The 20,577-nt window shown below is 41.7% G+C and overlaps 1 protein-coding gene across 1 annotated transcript; it reads right to left on the minus strand.

The window, feature by feature from the left end:
* Positions 1-1,462: 1,462 nt before the first annotated feature.
* On the minus strand, positions 1,463-20,280 carry LOC131288102 (calbindin-32). Its single transcript, XM_058317212.1, has 13 exons — positions 20,139-20,280; positions 16,485-16,570; positions 16,045-16,053; positions 13,875-13,964; positions 11,522-11,608; positions 11,334-11,390; positions 9,861-9,944; positions 9,640-9,695; positions 8,947-8,992; positions 5,799-5,819; positions 1,824-1,880; positions 1,671-1,742; positions 1,463-1,606 (listed from the first exon to the last, which is right to left on the minus strand). Exons 1-13 carry the CDS (start codon positions 20,278-20,280, stop codon positions 1,463-1,465), a joined length of 951 nt encoding a protein of 316 aa, XP_058173195.1.
* Positions 20,281-20,577: the final 297 nt, after the last annotated feature.

A 20,577-nucleotide genomic window follows, 5' to 3' on the forward strand; every position in this document is an offset into this window, starting at 1 on the left:
TTACTTGCTTTTCTTTCTTTTCATTTAGGCCACCAAAATCCTATCATTTTGTCTCTTTGTTTTACGTACATCATGAGTTAAACATTAAAGCTCCCTCGTAGCCCATTTATCTCTTATCCTTTGAAATCTCTTCTTCTTTAATTGTTAGTTTTGTTTGATTCCGTTCTATTTAAATGCAATTTATACTTTTCCTTTGCAGATGCAATCCAGCCTGAGTACAATATTCTCTATTTCCTATTGTTCTTGTTCTGTTTCTAGCTATTCAATCTTCCGATGTGTAACACTGTTTGCTTAATCGATTTACTTTTTGAGCAGAATATTATCTTTCCGTTTTGAGTTTGCGTTGTTATGAAACGTGTTTACGGAAGTATTTTCAGCATTCCTTGCTTCACAAAAGTATGCTGACCAGTGTTTCCTGAAACGTGCCGTTATCCTTAAAGCAGGGAAACCTTTTTAACATACATTTCGATATGGCATTGCGTCGCCGCCCTTTCTTCAACAGTCACACATCAAGCACATTCGATCTTTGACGAAGAAATAGTGAAAGTTCACAGTGCATAAGAAGTTGAAGAGAGGAATAGAACGTTGGGGAATTTCAGAAAGCACATATGCAATGGTTATAGTATTTTGTGTGTTTCGTGTTTAATAGATAGCAGTAGGATATGCTTTTCAAAGAGTTTCAAAGAGGTGTAACGCGCACGAAGCATAAGATTAATTTACCTTTCCCACCGCTGCCACTCCTAGCCTATCCGGTCTTCTCGTCGACTTGTCTCCTACTTCAGACGGAATTCGGTTACAGTCTATGCGATTTTTTGGTTTTTATTTTCCGTTAACGAGTCCGCAATTTTGCGCAACATTCGCATGTGTTGTGTGGTTGTGTGTTGTAGAGTGGTACGTTTAACGGCGTCGTTAAACGTTATAAGCGTTTCGTTTTTATTTCGTTTTGGGAATGCGCCTTTCCTTCCTTGTCGAGCGCGATTTGGTGTCTAGTTGGTGTTGTTTTTGTTTATCTCTTTTAGCTGACTCCTGTCTATGCTCGTGGTTCTTGTGTTTCGTGTATGTGTCTGTGTGAAGTGTTGCGTTAAAATTGTTTAATTATTATTAGTTGTTAGTTTTCAAACGCTCCTCCGCCTGCCGACTTCGCGGGATGTGAGTCTAAAGTTTAGCATTTTTCTATCGAAGCGAATCACTAAAGAAGCATTTGGTTTTACCCTCCCTCGTGCCGCCATTTGCCGCCCTTTGCTTGCTCGCTAAGTTGGTGCGCGTCGCTTCTAAGGAAAAGCTTCTAGTCTTTCTTGTGAATCTTTCGCCGAAACTTTCGATACAGATCCCGGATGCCGTCCTGCACGCTCGCAATGGGCGGAAAGAGGTCCTTGGTGATCGGGTCCTGGCTGCTGCTACCGCTACTGCTACAGGGCTGGCTGCTACTAGTAGGCTCGATGCAGACCGCCGACGCCATTAATTACTGGTCGTCATCCGGCGGCAGCTTGGCGAGCGCCAGCAGGATCATCGTGAGCTCCTTGCGCGAGATCTTGCCGTCCTTGTCGTACCCGACGCCGCGCAGGATCGTCTCCTCGAACTCGATCAGGTCCTGGGCGTCGTAGTCCTGCGAGGGCAAGTAAAACATGTGGTTTAGGCGTAATGAAATAAACATTCTACAAGCGACGAACCTTTTTCACGAGCTCCAGCAGATCCTTCAGGAAACCTCTCAGTTCTTCGTTCTCGATCGAACCATTATTGTCCTGAAAATACCAAACACAAGAGAAAACATTAGATCAAGCTTTTGAATGCCGCTTTCCTCAATCTCTCTGCAACTATCTTACTCTGTCGTAGAGTGAGAAGACCTTTTCGATGTCCTCTTTCGTTAGTTTGGCGGCACCCTAAATGGGACGGAGAGAAATAAATAGCATATTATATAGAAAACAACGAGGTTTTTAAAGTCCTTGAAAGTACAAAGATAGTATACGGTTGAAGGAATCTCTCCAACGAACAACTGGTAGTACCTGTAGATAACACAATCAATAGTAACCAGCCAAGTAACAAGTAAATCCTACCGATAACATAATACCAACGTACCAACATCCAAACGTAGAGACAATCATATGAAACAGAGCTGTTTTTTTGTTTTCTTTTTTAATACAGAATATAATTCAGGCAAAGGCTTCCAAAAGGAAAGAGAAAATAAAGTTTCTTTCGATCGTCAAAACCTTCATACGCGATCATATCCGACAAATTATAAGCCTACTTAAATTGGATATAATAACTAGTAAAAACACCAATTACATTAGTAAATACGGTAACATAATTTTAGCCTATCGTAGAACGAGTGAACAAATATTGCAAACAAAAGCTCATTTAAAAGCTTAGTATACAAATATGGGCAGGCTTAAGAAATCTTCTTAGTGTCCGTCTGGTCTCGCGCAAAAGATCTCTCGAGCCTCTAGGAATTAACTCAGAAATCATAGGAAGAAAGAAGCAAAAAAAAAACTTCTTCGATACTGATGGTAGTAAAATAATCATCCTAATGGTGATACTTATGTCCCGCTGAGCTTTTCTATTGGTGAAAAAACATCTTCAAGGGACACTTCTGGTACGGTGCTTGTATCAAAGAAGGTTCCACATGCCGTCGTGCAGCAAAGCCGCTTTTATTTGACCTCACGGACAACGTCGAGGCTCTAGTTTGGAGGCTTTTTTCCCCATGAATGCGGCAGAAATCGCCTTATGCTTCGGTGCATAATCGTTTCTACAAGACAACGCTAGGGACGGCGGTTTGTTTCGGAACACATTACGAAAGCAGAGCATTTTTTCCACAAAAGGAGATTTAAAAAAGATCTCGTAACTTTTCTCACATAAGCTCGGGGTGGTTTGCTATGAAAAAAGAGTGTTTATTCGTACGGCATTGTGTACATTTTTCTTGTTTTGTTCCAACTTAGTAGCCAGTGGAAAGGTCGCCACGAAAGGAGCGCGTTGTAAAGTTCGTGGGTTTTCCGTGAGTCTTTTGTTGCGTGAACCTTAAGCTTGGGGGAGAATACTGAAAAGTGCAGTTTTAAATGTCATAGTTTTGTTTGTTTAAAGGAGGTCAACGAGCATTTTCTGTTGTTCTGTACTCGTCTTTAGGTGTTATGAAAACGTGATGGTTTTATTTAGAAAAGAGGGATCTTTACGTAACGTTACGTAATAAATAACGTGGCTAGAAAAAATCATTGATGATCATTCTTTTATTTTAGGCAACCTTTTTCAAGTTTGACACTGAGTAAAACCAGAGTATGGTAATGGTTTAGTTACAGTTGGCAATAAAACTAAATCCAAATTCATGTTTTCATCCCTAATAACTTGATAAAAAATATGTAATTTGTTTCCAACTCAATCCGAACTTTTACATTATTTATTTAAATTGAAAAGAAATTGTAAATTCCTCCTAATCAATTCTTGGAAAGCACTTGCGGAAAGATGTAACTGTCCAGATTTGATATTGAACTACTTGGCCAAGTTGGAGTGCGCTGTCATTTGATGCAATTTCACCTGTCAACATATCGACGCAGCGAATGAAATTCAAGTACGCCCAAATGTTTTCACGAGTGCCTGACGATAGTTTGACATTTGGGGAAGCTTTTCCGCTTCAGAAAATAGCGAATGGTGGATCCGTTCGTCTGGCAAGCCAGAATAGATGTGCCGGCACTTATTGGTTTTAAGATTCCATTCCCCATCGTCGGGTACGGAGAAGCAGCAGCTTCTTCCATCACTTCAGTGTACCCAGAGGAAGTAGAACGTCGTATTCGTTCATGCAGCTTCTGCAAGTGTCGCATTCCGCTTCCGCCCGTCTGGAAACATTATGTTACCGGTGTGTAACATGCGACAAGTACGTGACAGATGCGGAAGGACAATCCTCGATTCGTAGCCAGCAACGGTGGGCTCAATAATAATCGATTGCGGGACGTCCACGTTCTCGTACGAGACTTGTATGCCTTTGTCAATTGCAACGGAGCGTCCATCGATCGGATAATATTATAGCCCAACGGTTCGGAGCGAAACCCGAACAGCCAATTATCTGGTACGGAAATGGAAACGAATGCCGGGATCGGTTTCCTCGAGGGCGGGAAAATAATATTGCCAACCCAATGTTCAACGACTGGCTCGTGTGTGTAATCAATCATCGGGAGATTATGATATGCTAATGAAATGTAAATTATGTTATTCGGTTCGGAAAGGATGTCTATTTTATGATCCTTATTTTCGAATCTGTTATTCGTACGTAATGTTTTATATTCCAATCGATCAATGTGTTCTGTGTAGTTCTTGATAATTTTTGTATGAACTGTTGCCAATTATTGGTTTTATTTTTCTTTTATGGTATTAATTCTTGTCTGTAGAAACAAATTACCTTAAAAAAATGTACATGGTGAAAGTATCACAGAGCAAACTCAGATTTAAGTTAAAACTAAGGTTGTTCTATATTCATCTAAATCTATATACAAAGTGCAATCTAAATTGATTGTACTAAACTACCTTTAAACTCATGCAATTTAAGCCAAACTCCTCAACCCATGATCATGCACTTTAACTCATGCCTTTTTATAAACGTCGTCGCTCGTTTTTAGCGCAGAAACTGTTGCGACAAGAAACCAACTCGTTGAATGTATAATGTGGGTTCATCAGGGCGCATGTGGGAGCCATTTTATGGGATTATTTCAGACGAAAAAAAAAGACACCATAAAAACTCCTAATCGTGTGGTATTCCCAGAGGTATGTCAAGTTGTTTATTGTCGCACCAGCATCCTGCTCTACAAGCCCTTCCCGAGAAGATGTGTCTGGAAAAGAGTGGCCTTCGTGTGTATGTGTGTTTTATTTGTGGGTGGGGAAATGAGGGAAACCAAGGAAACAATAAGACCCACCATTTGCCGGGCGGCAGCTGTTTGCAATGGCTTGAATAACAACATTAAATGTAAGAGCATCGGCGAACGGAAAATGTACTTCTGCCGTGAGAATGGAGCGTTTTAAACACGAAAAGAAACGAAACACGGGAAACGACTCGAAAAAATAAAACTAAAAAATGAAACATACACTCCAACAAGAGTTTGCAATCTGCAACGGTTGGATTTTTGTGTGGAACCGCAACCGGGTGTCGTTTTTGTGGTCCACATTATTGGATGTTTCCGTCACCGATTGTCCTCGGTTTCTCCGTCGCCGGAAAAACCACACAAAAGACCGCACAGGTAGAAACCACGGTGCATGAGGTGGAAAGAGTTGGTTTTTCGTACCGAAAACCGAAATTGATAAAAGAAGAAAAAAAAAGCATCCGGAACTAGCTCCGCATTGCACGTAAATACTCAATTGTTAATAAAAAGCCAATTTGCTGGCGAAACAGCACAGGTGAAGTAGCAATTTTCCAGAATAGCTCGGATTTTCCCGCACCATCCAGCAAAGGACACTCGAGTGGAGGAGGAAATCGGGAACAATCCAATGCGAGCGATGCAACGGGAAAAAAACTGTGCGCCAGCAGATTTAAACGACGCTCAAATGGTTCTCAAAAACAAAAAGCGATAAGAAAATAAAACGATAAAACGATAGTACTGCAGCGCTAAAAGCACCATTCGCCTGCATTGGGAAATTGGAAAACCCACTAACAACTTCGCTACGATACGAGAGAGCGGAAAGAGAGGGATCAAAATGTATACTATAATAAATCTAATAAAGGAAAACTAGTACGGAGGAAAAAAAAACAGACACACAAAAACACACAATAGGGAATGAGCGAAGTGTTTGTAGACGTTGGTGGCAGTGGGGAGGGGGATACTCACTTCTTCATCTATTTTCCCTTCCTAGGGTTTCATTCAGGTGTAGTTTTTTTTTTATGTTGGGATATTTGTATAGGAAGGGTGTATTTTTCCATTGCGGACGTTTGTTGTTTTGTTGTATTTGCGTTTTCGTTTTTGTGGTTATCGGTTTTCGGTTGTTGGTTGTTTCATTCGGGTGTTTGGGTTTGATTAGACGTTGACAGTTTTACAAGCGAAAAATTTCCCACAGTGTTTCATGATTTATTTGATATGAATTGAAGTTTTTATTCACATTCAGTTTCATCATTGATTTAGCATTTGTTATTGTTTTATTGTTTTTTATCATTAAGCATTAGTTGCAAATCACCCATCGGTATCGTGCCGTTTGCGTGGTGGTAGCATTGTAGGTTTGTACAGCGAGTGGAGTTTTAATTTTATAGCACCGTTTAGTTTATTATCATTTTTACGTTACATTTTCAACAGGCAATAGACAGAGAGGATGTGCATAGAAAAAGAAATATAGGAAGATAGTTAGCGTGGTTAGCTTATATAAAAAAGGGGCGATCATTGTGTGCAAGCTCGTCAAAATTTAAGTGTTATATTTTAAAATAAAAATGGCTTTTCGTTATGTTTATTGTATAAATTTTCATGATTTACTCATTGGTTCATGGAAACGAAGAAATAAATATTCAAACTTTGTTGATATGGAAATTATGGCACAAATTTTAATACAGGAGGAAAGTGGTGATCATTATTGCATTCCTCGAATGTTGCAGTTTCATTATCCGCGTGAAAGCAAGCGAGCTACGAGTGGCGTGTGCGAAGTGACGAGACACGGTGAAACATTGCCAAACGGAAAGTGATGAAAATGAAATTAAACCGTTTTAATAACCAGCAAGCCGATTACGATAATGCTTTTTGTTGTGCTCTCCAGCGAGGCGGAATATCCCGCACGACGTGCAGCTTTGGCTGCGTTGCGAGCAGAGAGATTAATTTTATAACATTCGAAAGCCCCTCTTCCGCCTTTCAGTTTTGGCTCAGTTGCTTGGAAAAATAGTGGAATTGAGGCGCTTCGTCCAATGTTCCTGTTGCTAGTGGAGGGAAAATTGCTAGCGAAGGATTTTTCCTGTCTCCAAAAACAAAAAAAGACAAAAGATGCCTACTCCGATGCGCGCAGCTTGGACGACGAGCAAACCAAAGAGCAGAGACACGAGATCAAAGCAATCCAGAAGAAGCAATAAAAGAAGGATCTCTGAGGGGTTGCCGGTGGGGAACGATTGTGGCCACACAGGAGCTTGGGGAGGAACTTTTCTCCGAATTTGCGCCAACCAACCGTCAGCAATTTTTGCGGCTTGTGCGTTCAACAGAACCTGTGTGTCCTCGTAACGCAAGGAGTTCGTGTGGTTTTGGCTCCGGTTTCTAGTTGTTGCGGAATGGTGTTCGGCATTTTTGTTTGTTGCAAAGGAGTAGGAAAATGCGAATGGAAACTGTGGGTACGGTGGAAAATCGAAACAAAGTTGGAGCACAGCGAACTTCGAGGAATCGAGGCTCATATTTTATTTGGTTTCAACTAGCGACGAGGGGCGGAAGGCTTGGAAAGAGGGACAAGAAGCGCCGATGAAACCTTCATTCAAGTTTTCCTTGTTGTTCAGCTGTTGTGCCGCTTTCTGCCGTTCAACTCTTGAAGGCTTCGTCTAAATTTATAGATTGTATTACATATTTTTGTCTGTTAGTTTTGTTTTAAATAATATTTTACCATTCAATTGTTTATCTACACCCTTTGTTTCAATTTTGACTCATAATTTTAGTCCTCTATTTATTATGATCTAATTAAGATTTTCAAACGACAATTGATAGATTCATTTGTTCTAATAATTTGTTCGTGGTAAAGAAACGTTTTGCTCGAAAACAAGCCCTACTTGAAACTGATTTTGATTTCTTTATACCGTGTTAGTTTTTATACGTTTCAGAGACAAATTTATTATATTATTTAGACTAGTTTAGAGTGCAAATCAAAATTGTTTAAAGTCAACATATTAGATATCATTCGTTTCATATGTTGCGCATTCAAGGGTTTGAAAAGGCATCAACAGACCGAACAGCATAGACATTTTCCGAAGCTACCCAACGCTTCGGTAGCGTGTTTCATTTCTGCTCCGGCGCGGGCGGTTTTTCCGTAGTGACACCACGGCGAGGGCAGTTCGCAGAAATTAGCCTAATACGTAGCCCCGTATTTGCGTTGTGACAGCGGGAAAAATGATACAGTCGGCGCACAAAAGGCAAAAAAAAGGCGCTCAGTAAAAAAAACAAGGACGATCAACAACAACCGACGGTATGAAACTTTCCCGTCACGTCTGGAAGTTGCCGCACCATTTTGGGTTTCTCAAGGTTTTTCCTTTTCGGTCCAGCGTCGTCCGGACTTCGGTTCGTTTCTTGGCCGGCGGCAGAATCGAAAGTCGACTGACTGTGAAACTTTTGACGGATGGGCCGACGTTTAAACATTCATTTTTCCTACCCGGCACCCGGGACTGCGGACCGGAAACTTTCCACGCTGCGCCCAAGTAAATTAGGAGCATAAATCAGTGATGCGGCATAAATTATCACTAATTTGAAATAGAAAATGTTTGCGAGGACAAAAATGAAGTCGTGCTTGCAAAAGTGCTTGGTCGTTTCCGTAAATGTAAAACTATTGCGGACATTAGTCTTTGTCTGCCGCCGGGGAACCGGAAGGGGTTCTGGGTGATCTTATATTTGTTTGTGAGTGTGGGTTTCTATTTTCATACCGCTTTTTCCGTAGTTTTTCGATGTATTTTTGGGTAGGGTAGAATATTTCAAACTATTTGTTTAGATACTAGCTAGCGGGGTCTTCTGGTGAATTTAATGCCTAAAAGGATTCAAAAGTGGTCACTCCTTTTTGTCACACGCTATTCGGCAAACCAGCAAACAAACAATGATTTATGGAAATGTCGTGATGTTGCAGATGAAAAATTTATATTTCACCGTCCTTTAGGTCGAACGTTCGATGCGCTTTGCGTGAGGCATGATTATTTTGTTTTGAATAATCCAATAAACTTCCCAAAATGTAAAATAAAACATACTGCAACACGATGTTGTAGCAAAACATGATAAATTCCGACCGCACCGGGTGGAAATTGTTTCGTTTGACACCTACCTTAAACACCTGCCGGCAGAGGAAGTTTTCCTTCACTGGGAGCAGTCTGGTCGGGGCGGGTAGAAGAGAAGACGGAAAAGAAAAATATGAAAAACGAAAAACAAAACCAGCTTTAATTAAAACAACATTCGAACAGCTCAAAACTTTGGCCGGCGGTGGGCTTTTGAGCCGAACAAACACCCGCACAGCCGATGTTGAGGTGGAAAAAGAAACCCGACGTCAACACGGCGCGGCACGTGCCGAAGTGAAGTGAAACTTCTTTCGATGATTTCCATTATTATTGTTATTTTTGCGCCCGTCCTGCGTGGAAAGCGGTTCGGTACAAAGCAACGCATTTTAACACGCGAAAAATGCGCACCAGGGAGGGTTTGGGTTTTCGCTTGTTATCGCCACGCGAGCAAACACTTTCAAAGGTGGAGTGAGTGTGAAAAGCGTGGCTCATCAAAACCGTGATTCCACTTAAAACTTTTACGTAAAGTTTCCTCTTCAATTATGAGGCAGATTTTATTTGAATTATTTTTCCAGTGTTTGAGATGAAAAAACAAACGAACCCAAATAACTTCCTCGCAAGTGACTTATGACTTAATGCGGGTTCGTCGCTTGTTTTATTTGTAATGACAACTATCTGTGTGGGAATCTTAAACACTTTTCTTGTACAATAAATGCTTTTCTCCAACCCCCCGCGCAACTTACTTTGCCATCTCGGAGAGCTGCAGTCTGCCGTCTTTGTTTGCATCGAACACTCGCAGCTGGAAAAGGGGAAAGAAATGGAAGCGCATTGATCAATATTGTCGAACCGTTTAACCTCTTGCCGTGCCGTGGCCTGTCACGCAGACGGCCGAAAGCAGTGAGCCGAGAAAGAAAAACCAAGGTAAACCAAGCCCTCAAAACTCCCTGCTTCGAGGAAAACTCACCATTGTATCGGTGTATTCGATCAATTTGTCCTCCGACACGTCGTTTATCTTCTTCGCTTCCTTCAGCAGGTCCCGCAGGAAGTTCTGCACCATGGGAGGGCGTGTACGAAAGGGGTGAGAAAAAGGAGCGGAGTTTGGGACGTGTTAGTGAAAAGATTATGCTGATTGATGTGGCTACGGGTGGTCGTTGCCGCCGAACGATGGTGGCGGCTTCGTCGTTTGGTTGGTTGTCGGGTTTGGCCCGAAAGAAACCCCCGAGCGGAGGATGCAATGGGCGACTGCCGGTTGCTTGTGGTGTAACTAATTAAGACAGGGTTAAGAGCCACTTTAAACGATGGCATAGTCGTGGGCGCTCACCAAGTGAGGAGTCTTAGTGTGCAGAGCCGCTGTAAATTATGTTTCCAGCTATTTGTCGTTGAGGAGGTTGAGAAAAGTTTTGGTAGTAGACGGGGGTGGGGTGAGATACTCGTCTTCGGCGGGGAGCGTGGTGGGACGTTAAATAACCACTTTATTATCTAAATTAACTCCATCCATCCCGGGGTGAAGTGTGTTTGGTTGGTGTGATTTTGACGAAAGATAGTCTCCAAATTCAATTTTCTATTATTGTGAAGCGATTAGGGTCTATTTGTCTGTTTTGGACTAGAGAAGGGTAGACTAGTTCCTCTTCAACAATGATTATTTACGTTCTTTATCTGCAGAAATTAACTTAACGAAAACGGTAACTGCCGCGTTAAGTTTTCCTAACGATATTCTTACTTTTAATCCTCGTTCTACCAATTTACTTTGAATTTGTCCCATTTGGAAAACATCCTTGTGGTTTATTGTGAATTAATTATGGTTTATTTGTCTGTTGTGGACTGTAGAATTTGTTTTTTATAACATGATGTTCTTTTCTTATAATATGTTAAGAACATCAGAATCGACAGTTGTTTTTATGTGTTTTTACCTATCAATATTTTATTTTCTAGTTCTACTTATTTACTTTGAATGTATTTCGTTTGTAAAACGTTCCTGTGTTTGAATGTGAACGAGAAAAAGCTGTCTCATTTATTTTACCTAACTATATTTTTCTTTTGATTTCTCGTTCTACAGATTTACTTTGAATTTATTCTTGTGCTTCATTGTGAAATAATTATACTATAATCTATTTTTTCTCTTTAGTATAGAGAAGGATAAAATGGTTTTTTAAAGAACTTAGTTTTAATTTACTACTTTGAAATTGAATTTATTCAATTTCTTCATGTTCGAGAGTTTTTGGTTGTAAACTTAGCTTAATTAGTTTGATGGTACAGTTCGAAGTCTAAACGACTTACATTCGTTTTATGATTTTAATGACTTTATTGGTAAGAAATGACGATGACTTAATAATAGTTCATCTGCTACACTACTTTAGATTAAATTACACCGAAACGATTTACTAATGGGGTTTAAAAAGCATCTTGCTCAATAAATCAATTAGTGCAGTGCACTCACCTTCAGCTCGTCCGCCTCGATGTAGCCACTGTTGTCGGAGTCGTACTCGCGCCAAATCTGCCGGAACCGGAAGGGAGGAGAAATCAATTAAAGCAAGTTTAATTGCCACTACCGCATCAACAGACAAACACACACACACACACACACACACACATAGGGTCATGGATTGCGGTGTCAACGAAACGTACCTTCATAAATTCCACACTCGACTCGAGTGGATTATCGAACCGGAAGAGCAGCAAAAAGTTTTCCTCCATCGGCAACAGTTGCGCGAGCTACGCAAGGCGGTGGGGGGAAGGAATGGAAGTGGATAGTGAAAATTCGCACGATAAACATTGGAAAAACTGCTGCCGCTGATAATATATATGGCGTCATAAAATTATCGCCGCTCGCACTTCGTGGAAAGATAAAACGATTAACTTTTTGTCACGCGGAGTTCACGTTTAAGGGCGGGGTGGACAACTGGTGGGAAAATCATTTAAAATTCAATCTTCCCGTCGCTGTTTGGCGGACTTTGTGACAGCCTGGTGGCAGCTGGCATGGCGTGGCCCAGGAAATTATGAACCGACGACAATTGGCGCGACGGACGGAAACGCTGAAAGCTGTCGCCTATTGATGCTGCCGACACGATGGGAAGATAATTATGGCAGCAATTAGTTTAATAACTTTCCACTCAATTCTCGGCACAATTCAAACATCACAACGAGGCCCGGAGGGGGGCGGAGTGATTTTTCCCACAAAACCAGCAGTCCGAAGACACCTCATTCGACATTCAATTGGAAGGAAAAATGGAGTAAGGAAACGATATGGCGACGTAAAGCTTGAGCGGGCAGGAAACTGTCGTCCATTGTCGCCCCGTTAATGATGGGCCAGTTTTGTGGGTGTATAAGCCTGCGTGAGGACCTCTTGAACATCAGCTTTCCCGCTGGGGCTCGAAGGAAAAATGAAACGGAATGGAAAACAAAAACGAAGCAGCAGGGAAAACCCGGCGGATGAATGAAAGCTTTTACGATCTTTTCCTTCCAAAAAGGACGCAGAAAAACGGGGGGCCAACGAGGGGTGCGTTGTCTGGCGAGCTATAAATAGACACTGAGCCGCATTTTTCCCCAGCAGCCACCCGAACATATTTTCCTCTTGTTTTTTTCGCTCTCTCTCGGAACTTTCACGTACGATGAATGGCGCGCAATGCGCTGCGTCATGGTGGGAAAACTTATCCTCCGACCAAACTCCGGCGGCACGTGGGCAGCTTTTGCGGGCACTGTGTTCCAAACGCAGCCGGGAAAGGGGGAGGTGGATTTATGGTAAAATGATTTTGAATACATTACAACGGAGACTCGCCGCCTCGCGTCAAGCGTTGCATGGTTGGTGGAAAATTTTTGAACTATCCCCGGGACGTGCGTTGCCTGCCGAACGGGAGCTTATGGGAATAAAATCCTATCCTGTTGGATGGATGCTGCTCCGAGCCTCATAAGCGCGCCCACCGATGGAGGGCAGCTGCATCCGGGGTTTTTACTTTGGGGGCAATTTGCCAAATGGCGATTTGCGGCTCGTTGGAGCTCCGTCCGCTCCCGGGCTTTTCCTCGCTTTCACGCGGAAGAACAGCTGAACGTGCAAACAGTTTAGAGCGTTGAGCGATGCAGTTTTCCAACGAAGAAGCTCTTAGAGTTTGTTGATGTGAGGCAGAGGTTCTCAACTAGTTTTTTCATCAACAATCTTTCATAATCCAGGATGCCGATTGGTTGGATTTATTTGAATTTTTTCTATTACAATTATAAAGAAATTACCTAACAGCGTGGAAGTAATAATAAACAAATATCACGACATACTAAAAGAAAATGGTTGAAAAACACTGGTATCCCAATGTAACATCATCAAATGATGGAAAAAGTTGTCGGAAAGCGGCCAAAAAACGAAGATCCATTGCATATTGCACAGAAAAACTGTTTAGGGTGAAACGGAAATATTTCAAACAAATCCAAAAATCAAATGTGAATCTGTCTTGGTGAGACAAAGAATTGCAGTACGATTGGATCTTTCCCAAAAAAAAAATCCAGTTCTTCGAATTGCAAGAATGTGTATGTTAGAAATGGAATGGCGCAGTTGGAATTAAAATTTTTAGTTTTCACAACCACTTAGCTCTCAAGAAATTCTGTTGTTTTGAATTGTATTTTCTCACTTCACGTTGCTTCTCAAACCATTAAATCAATCAATTAAGGTTTATTTTTCAACATTTATTTTATGCCAGTCCCATTTATCGTACGAATGTATTAATCGAGGAACTTTTGCTGTACTTGATGTAAACTTGGCACATAAAAGTCACCTAGAAGAGGATAAATTGTTTAGTGACGAACACCTGTGAGCTCACTCCAGCTAAACGATGGAATTTATTGTAATGTTTTTGGAACATGTAGAGTGAAAGAGGCTTACTTAATCAAATTGAACTGCCTCTATTGTAATGCTCTGGACTTATTTAAATATAAAAAGAACACATCTGGAAAGCAATTGATTCGATGGTCAACACACACACACACACACACTTACCTCCCGAATGTCGATCTTGCCATCCTGATTATCGTCGTACGCCTCCATGAAGCACGACTTCAGCTCGACCAGCATCTCATCGGTGAGCGACTGTGCTCGTTGGTGGTCGTTTATTTTCGCCGGCGGCAGGATGAAAGATATGGAAAATTCACATTTAATACAACACCGCACCGAGAGCCCTTGGCTTGACTAGAAGCAAACGAAAAAAAAATCACCACACCGAAGCACGCTACTGGTTTTTGTTTCCTCGCTAGTCGATCTAGAATCTTTATGATTTTGGAAAAGGAAATTAAATTCGCTAACGTTTTTTTTGTTGCAGAAAGATGCTTCTTTCGCAACGGTTCAAACTTCGGGTGCACGGATGCCAAAGAATGAGGGCAAGGGACGGGCCAACGCATAGAGAGGTGTTACGGAAGCAAGGAAGCAAAACGGTGCGATAGATTGTGCGCACGGAAGTGTATCGGGGTGAAGTAGGGAAGATAAAACTATACAGTTAGTTGTTGTTGAGGCATAATTAAATATAAATAACACACTTGATAACTAAGATAATAACTAAAACTTTTGAGAATAAACTGAAATATTTGAAAGGGTATCAGACAGTTTTCTTACATCAAACTTTAAAATATACTTTTATGTGCTTTTTTTAAAAAAAGTAGCTAATAAGATAAGTTTCAAAGCGTCGTTTCCAAACTATTTAAACCAATGCTAAGCTTTTCAACAAAATGATATAACTAACAGAATTGCTAGGATCAAAATTGAGAAAATTAATAGCACATTTCCCATTTTTAAAACCAACTAAATGTCTCAAAATGGATGTTTTCAACGACACAACCGTTAGCACGCATCGTCGATGAAAATAAAAACCGACGAAAACAACGCTCATTTCCAATCTGCTTCACCTGAGTTAACAAAGCCATAAAATGGACCCAAGAGTGGGCCTCCATCATCAAAAAAAAGTTGGGAAAAATCCACTCGAACCAATCATTTTCCACCGACAACGACAACTTGCAACGGAGGAAACCGGAAAGACCCATTTTGGCTCGGGAAAAACGGACGGACGTGGCAAGGACACCGAGGAAGAAACCCGTGGCCAGCCCCCCTCCCCCGGCCGGTGTGCTGCGTGATGAAAAATTAATCAAAACGCTATGCGAGTCTGTTGCTCTAGGAAAACCAATATCGATTGAAAATTGTGGCCCAAAGAATGTAGCGAAAAGATGGTTTGTGTGCGAGGGGGAGGAAAACGGAACAAAAAAAAAAACCCGAATCAATTTCATCGCGGCATATTTCAGCACGGGCGGTTTCCCCCCCCCCCCCCCCCACAAAGTCTGCGTTTTTCACGCAACAATTCGGCGAGGACGCGGGTTCTCCAAAAAACAAATCAAGCTTCCAAGAGTGCTATAAGCGAAGTGGTTGTCCCTCATTTTCGTTCGTTCGCCGTAACGATCGACTGCGGGTATCATTCTTACGCAGGATAACGGAGGTTCGAGGTGAGTGTCCTGTTTTATGGGTCGCAATCAAGCCGGGTAAAGGTTGTTTGCTGAGAAGGTGAAACTATTAACAATTTTGGACCGAAATTCCGCCAACCTCGGCTCCCGACAAAAGCCTGTCAAGCAATCAATCTCAAGAAGTTCCGGACCATAAGCGAGGCAGATAGAGAGAGAGGAGGGGAAGGGGAAGGTTAGAGTGATGCGGTTTCGGGGGCCCAAATTTGGTTCCGTTCCGTTGACCTTGTGCTTTCGGTGTTCGGAGCCCCGGAAAAAAGGGTTTTAGTTTTTCATTCCTAGCGCTAGATCGAACAAACAGAGCCGGACTGGGAAAGTTTAAATTGGAAATATTCTACTGCTTGGTGAAAAAACGGGTGCTCATTGCAGGGATTAAAAACTAGAGCGGTGCGCTAATGAAGGTTGATTGAGTTGGCAAAGTTTACGGGAATTATTACGAAAAATTATGATGCGTGATTGTTTTGAAAGCGAATGCACGGAGCCTCGTCTGTTTGGCAGTTTGTTTGTTTTCGACGGCTATTGCTTGAAGTGAGCATCACTGTGCTGTATGTTTATGCGATCAGGTGTTAGCGTGGGAGTTTTACCTCGCCCCGAGCTAATACAAATCGTAAACACACGCACACACGCAGAAACACGCACACACACGGGTGGGGTTACTACATACTAACCGCTTTTTGCTGAAGGGAACCGAAATAAAGAAAACGTAACTCGAAAGGAAACGAGAGACCGAAACGAAAGAAATAAAAAAAAGAGGGAAAAGAAATCAGTCAGTGAATTCATTCGTTCGTTGGTTTTTTTATTGCTTGCCGAACGCGCGAACGGCGTTCATTTGGAGAAAGATGATTTTCCCCGAAAAGGGAACGATCGAGAGACGAAACGGGAATAAACCGACCAACGGGTGTCCCGGCTGTTTAACGCACACATTAACACAAACATACACACTCACACACTCGGACACACCCAAACGCACGGAAGTTCGGACACTAACAAACCAAACGGGTAAGCAACACGCCGGGACAAATGGATCGACACGGAGAGGATGAGAAAACGATTCCTATCCTGGATGAGGAAGGGGTTGCGGGTGGTCAGGGAAGGTGAGTGATCTTACCTCCGGGCTTATGTCGGTGGCGTTTGCGCTGGAGACGAACTCCTTCAAGAAACCGTCCAGTTCGGTTCCTTCGATGTAACCGTTTCCTGTGGGATGATAATAAAACATCATTAAAAAGAGTAAAACAAAGAGTAAAAAAGAAAGTAGAAATTAGAAAACAAATGTTGGCATCTTACGAAAAGTTGGTTATCATCCAAAAAAAAAATCACATTTGATGAGTAAAACTAAAATTTAGGGAAAGTAGACACCTTGGTTATATCAAACTAGAATTTCCCAAACGTATAAATATCTCGATGGAGGCGCCTGGTTGTTTTCACTCTACTTTCAATGTTGGTCGATTACAGCGGTACAAGATTATAATGGACATTTGGGACAAGTTTTCTCATTATAATCTATGTAGCCTAGCTTGAAACAAACGCACAACACAATGAAACGTGTCTAAGCTATAAATGCTTTTAATGCAAACGAGCCGTAAATGGATGCTGATTGCCCTCCGTAACATAAAACAAACCAGTGTCAACACGCGCCGATGACAAGTCACCATAAAAAAAAAAAACCTACGAGCAATCTTTAGCGCTTCCCCGGCGAAACGATAACGAATGGAGGGCCGTTAACCATTTCGTCACGCGTTTTAGTTTCGACGAAAGGACGTGCCGTTTCTCATCGTTTCGCGACTTCATTTTCGAACGTTGGCTTCCGGATGGGTCGCATTAAGTGGTATGTATTAATCAAAGCGGCTCCAGAAGCCCACGACCGGTTTGGTTCCGATGAGTGGAGAATTTTAATTATCCCATAAATCATCAAATTCGCGCGCGCACCCGGGGCCAACGTCAAACGCGAGTTCCCGAATGGAGCTCACGTACTGTTTGAACAGAAATAATTACCGTTCAATGTCAAAGTGAGTTGTGGGTCGGTGGCAGAAACACCGGGCACAAGGTCTTTGTTCGCCATTTGTGTAGCAGATGTACTTCTTGGCTCGAAATGGCATCGGAAAATTTGGTCTTGTATTTTCAAAACGTTCCCTATCGTACTTTATCGGTTCGTTTTTCGTAATTGGTTTATTTTGAGCACATTATTCAAATGGTCCGAGCAAATAAATTTAAACCTGTTCAAATGTGAGAATCATTTGGCAAATGGTGCATTGTTGTGAAACTAGATGGAACCAATGCACAATCGAAAAACATTCCAGAAGTTTTGGGGAACAACGGCATGCCAAAGTTCTTTAGAAATCGAGTCTCAAAAAAAAAAGAGAGGTAAACAAAACTTTCGCCAAGTCGATTATGAAATGGCTCGATTCATAAACAGCCCCGAAAACGAGCAGATTATATGGAAAACTTTTCCCCTTTGCCAAGTGAACCGTGTACTTTTGACAATTGAACACAAAACCGGTCTTGCGGCAGGGCGAAAAAGAAAACAACCCAACCGAATGACGGCAGTCGGGAAGAAATGACAGCATTAGCCAATAAATTTGACTAGTTACGCCGAGCCGAGAAGCATCCGCGGCGCCAACGATACCTTTTCTTTTTTCTTTTTATCTTGCGCGCTATCTTTATTATTTCTACTCGTACAAGAGAAGCTGCCTGTCTCTTATGAGTCATAAAAGCTCCACCGAAATTGAGGTGGGAGGACAGTTTTATTGGAACCATTTCGGACTGCCGGAAGCTGGCAAATAAACGTGAGAAAAAATTTGGGGGGCGGGGAAAGAACAAGTGAAAAACAAAACACACAAGACGTTTGGACGAAATTGTTCGAATCGAAGGTTCGTTTTGAAGGGCGGGAGCTATAAAAATGAACAAAACGGCTGAAGGGCAAAGTACGGAGCATAAAAGCGAGCCAAAGTCACAGCCGGTAACGAACTTTTTATTCTCACTACGCGCGGAGGTGCGCGTTTTTCCTAGTTTGTGCTCCGTTGTTGTTTGTGCCTTTTTCTACACGTTCCAATAAATCGTTCCAACTAACGTGAGGCAGGCGCGGGCAATTTCAAAGATGAGTCGCCCCATTCCCTCCAGAACGCCGTAAAGATTCTGGCGCGTAACAGGGAAAGCGAACGAGATCAACACTTCAACGAGATGGGCGGGAAAGTAAGAAACGGCAGAAGGTAAAGCATCATAAAGCAAACACACGCCACGACGGGGTGAGTCATCGTATTTTCGGCGTGAGTAGTGTTTTTCTCCCCATTTTGGGATCGATATGATACACTGATTCGATTGCAATCGTCACGGAAGCGGAAGGCAGCAAGTGATGCTCAAGACATGACATAAGATACGAGTTACGAAAGCAATGAAATTAAATAGAATGAAAATATCTCTTTCTTGTTTGCGTTGAGCTGCAATCTCCTTACGAGGAACACTTTGTTTTGACTCATATAAAAAGAGTTTATTTACAAAAAGTTACGTATTAAACCTCTGCCAAATTGGCAATTTGAGAACTGTACATATCGAGAACTCTACAAACTAAACAGTTTCCTGATTTCCAAAATGTTAAATTGAGTAAGAAACTACTCTTTTAAGACTTTCATAAAGTGCCTAAACAATAGTGATGTGCGCTCTGAGTGAGAATGAGTGAAAGATTCGAATCTTAATATTGAATGAACGATTTAAATCCTAACAGATAGTTTTTGTGACTCCCTGTGATTTGAATCCTTAACTGGGATTCGAATCCCAAAATAATGAACGAGTTGGTAAAAGAGTCGCTAGTCGCCATAGAGATTCGAATCCCAAGTTGTGATTCGAATCCCTAGTTGTGATTCGAATCCCAAGTTGCGATTCGAATCCCAGTTTGGGATCACTACATGGGCGACTAGCGACTCTTTTACCAACTCGTTCATTCTTTTGGGTTTCGAATCCCATATAGCGATTCCCAAACTGGGATTCGAATCACAACTTGGGATTCGAAACACAACTTGGGATTCGAATCACAACTTGGGATTCGAAACACAACTTGGGATTCGAATCACAACTTGGGATTCGAATCTCTATGGCGACTAGTGACTCTTTTACCCACTCGTTCATTCTTTTGGGATTCGAATCCCAGTTAAGGTTTCAAATCACCTCGAAGGTTAATAAATCATTTTACACGTTTTAAATCACAAAAGAGTGACTTAAAGATTCGAATCATCGTTATGATTATTCACTCTGATTCAAATCTCTAAAAAGAGTTGTTATTCTCGTCACTACTAAACAATACCAAACGTAATAAATAAAAAAACAATCTTAACGTTAGAAAATCACAAAAACTAGAAAAGTTTTTAGTAAGAATGAAACAACATTAAAAAAAAACCTGGTATTGATTTGTTTGCAACTTTAGAAAACCACAGAAAAAAACAAATAAATAAGCACGAAACTATACTTACAAAAACTAAACTAAAATGTTGAAATGATATTAAAACTGTTGCATAAACAACATCTATCGATTTCGAAGAAATAAAAGCTTTTCTAAACATGAATAAAAAGGCAAACTTTTCCTATTCTTTGTTAGAGTCACATTGTTTTATACGTCCTGTTACGACGGGAAAAGATATCTCCTAAGTGAAGTGAGCGAGTATGTATATCGGCATCCGCTAACCCTTGCCTAATGAATTGTTATTTATTTTCGTAAACAACCGCTTTTTAGACAACCTTTTTCCCTACAAAAACCGTCCCAAATTCGACTCACCATCTCGATCGTAGTGACTCCAGACGTCCATGAACTGATTGGCGGACAGCTTCTTCAGCTCGCGCGACTCCGGATCCCGGTACTGGCGCATGAAGTTCTGTGCCTTCTCCAGATGGACCTTATTCGTCGGTGACTGCTCCATGATGGCCGACGCTGCTGATGACGATGGCGAGCGTCCTCTACTCTGTTCCGTGCACGGAAGAAACCGTTCTGCTCGGCTGAAGTGAGTCGATGATCTGGAGTGAAAGAAAAAGGGTAGGAAAATGAAAAGTTTTTGAAAAAGATAAGGCAGAATGAATTGCCGACCGTCTTAGTTGGGCTATACCCTACCAGACAGCAGCTGTCAGGTTTGTGGTGGTGAAGATAAAAGAAAAAATATGCCCAAAACACTACCAGACATAACTCAGAACAGATTGACCGACTCCAATCCAATGGCGTC

Source organism: Anopheles ziemanni, chromosome 3 (assembly GCF_943734765.1).
Source record: "Anopheles ziemanni chromosome 3, idAnoZiCoDA_A2_x.2, whole genome shotgun sequence".
Taxonomy (NCBI): domain Eukaryota; kingdom Metazoa; phylum Arthropoda; class Insecta; order Diptera; family Culicidae; genus Anopheles; species Anopheles ziemanni.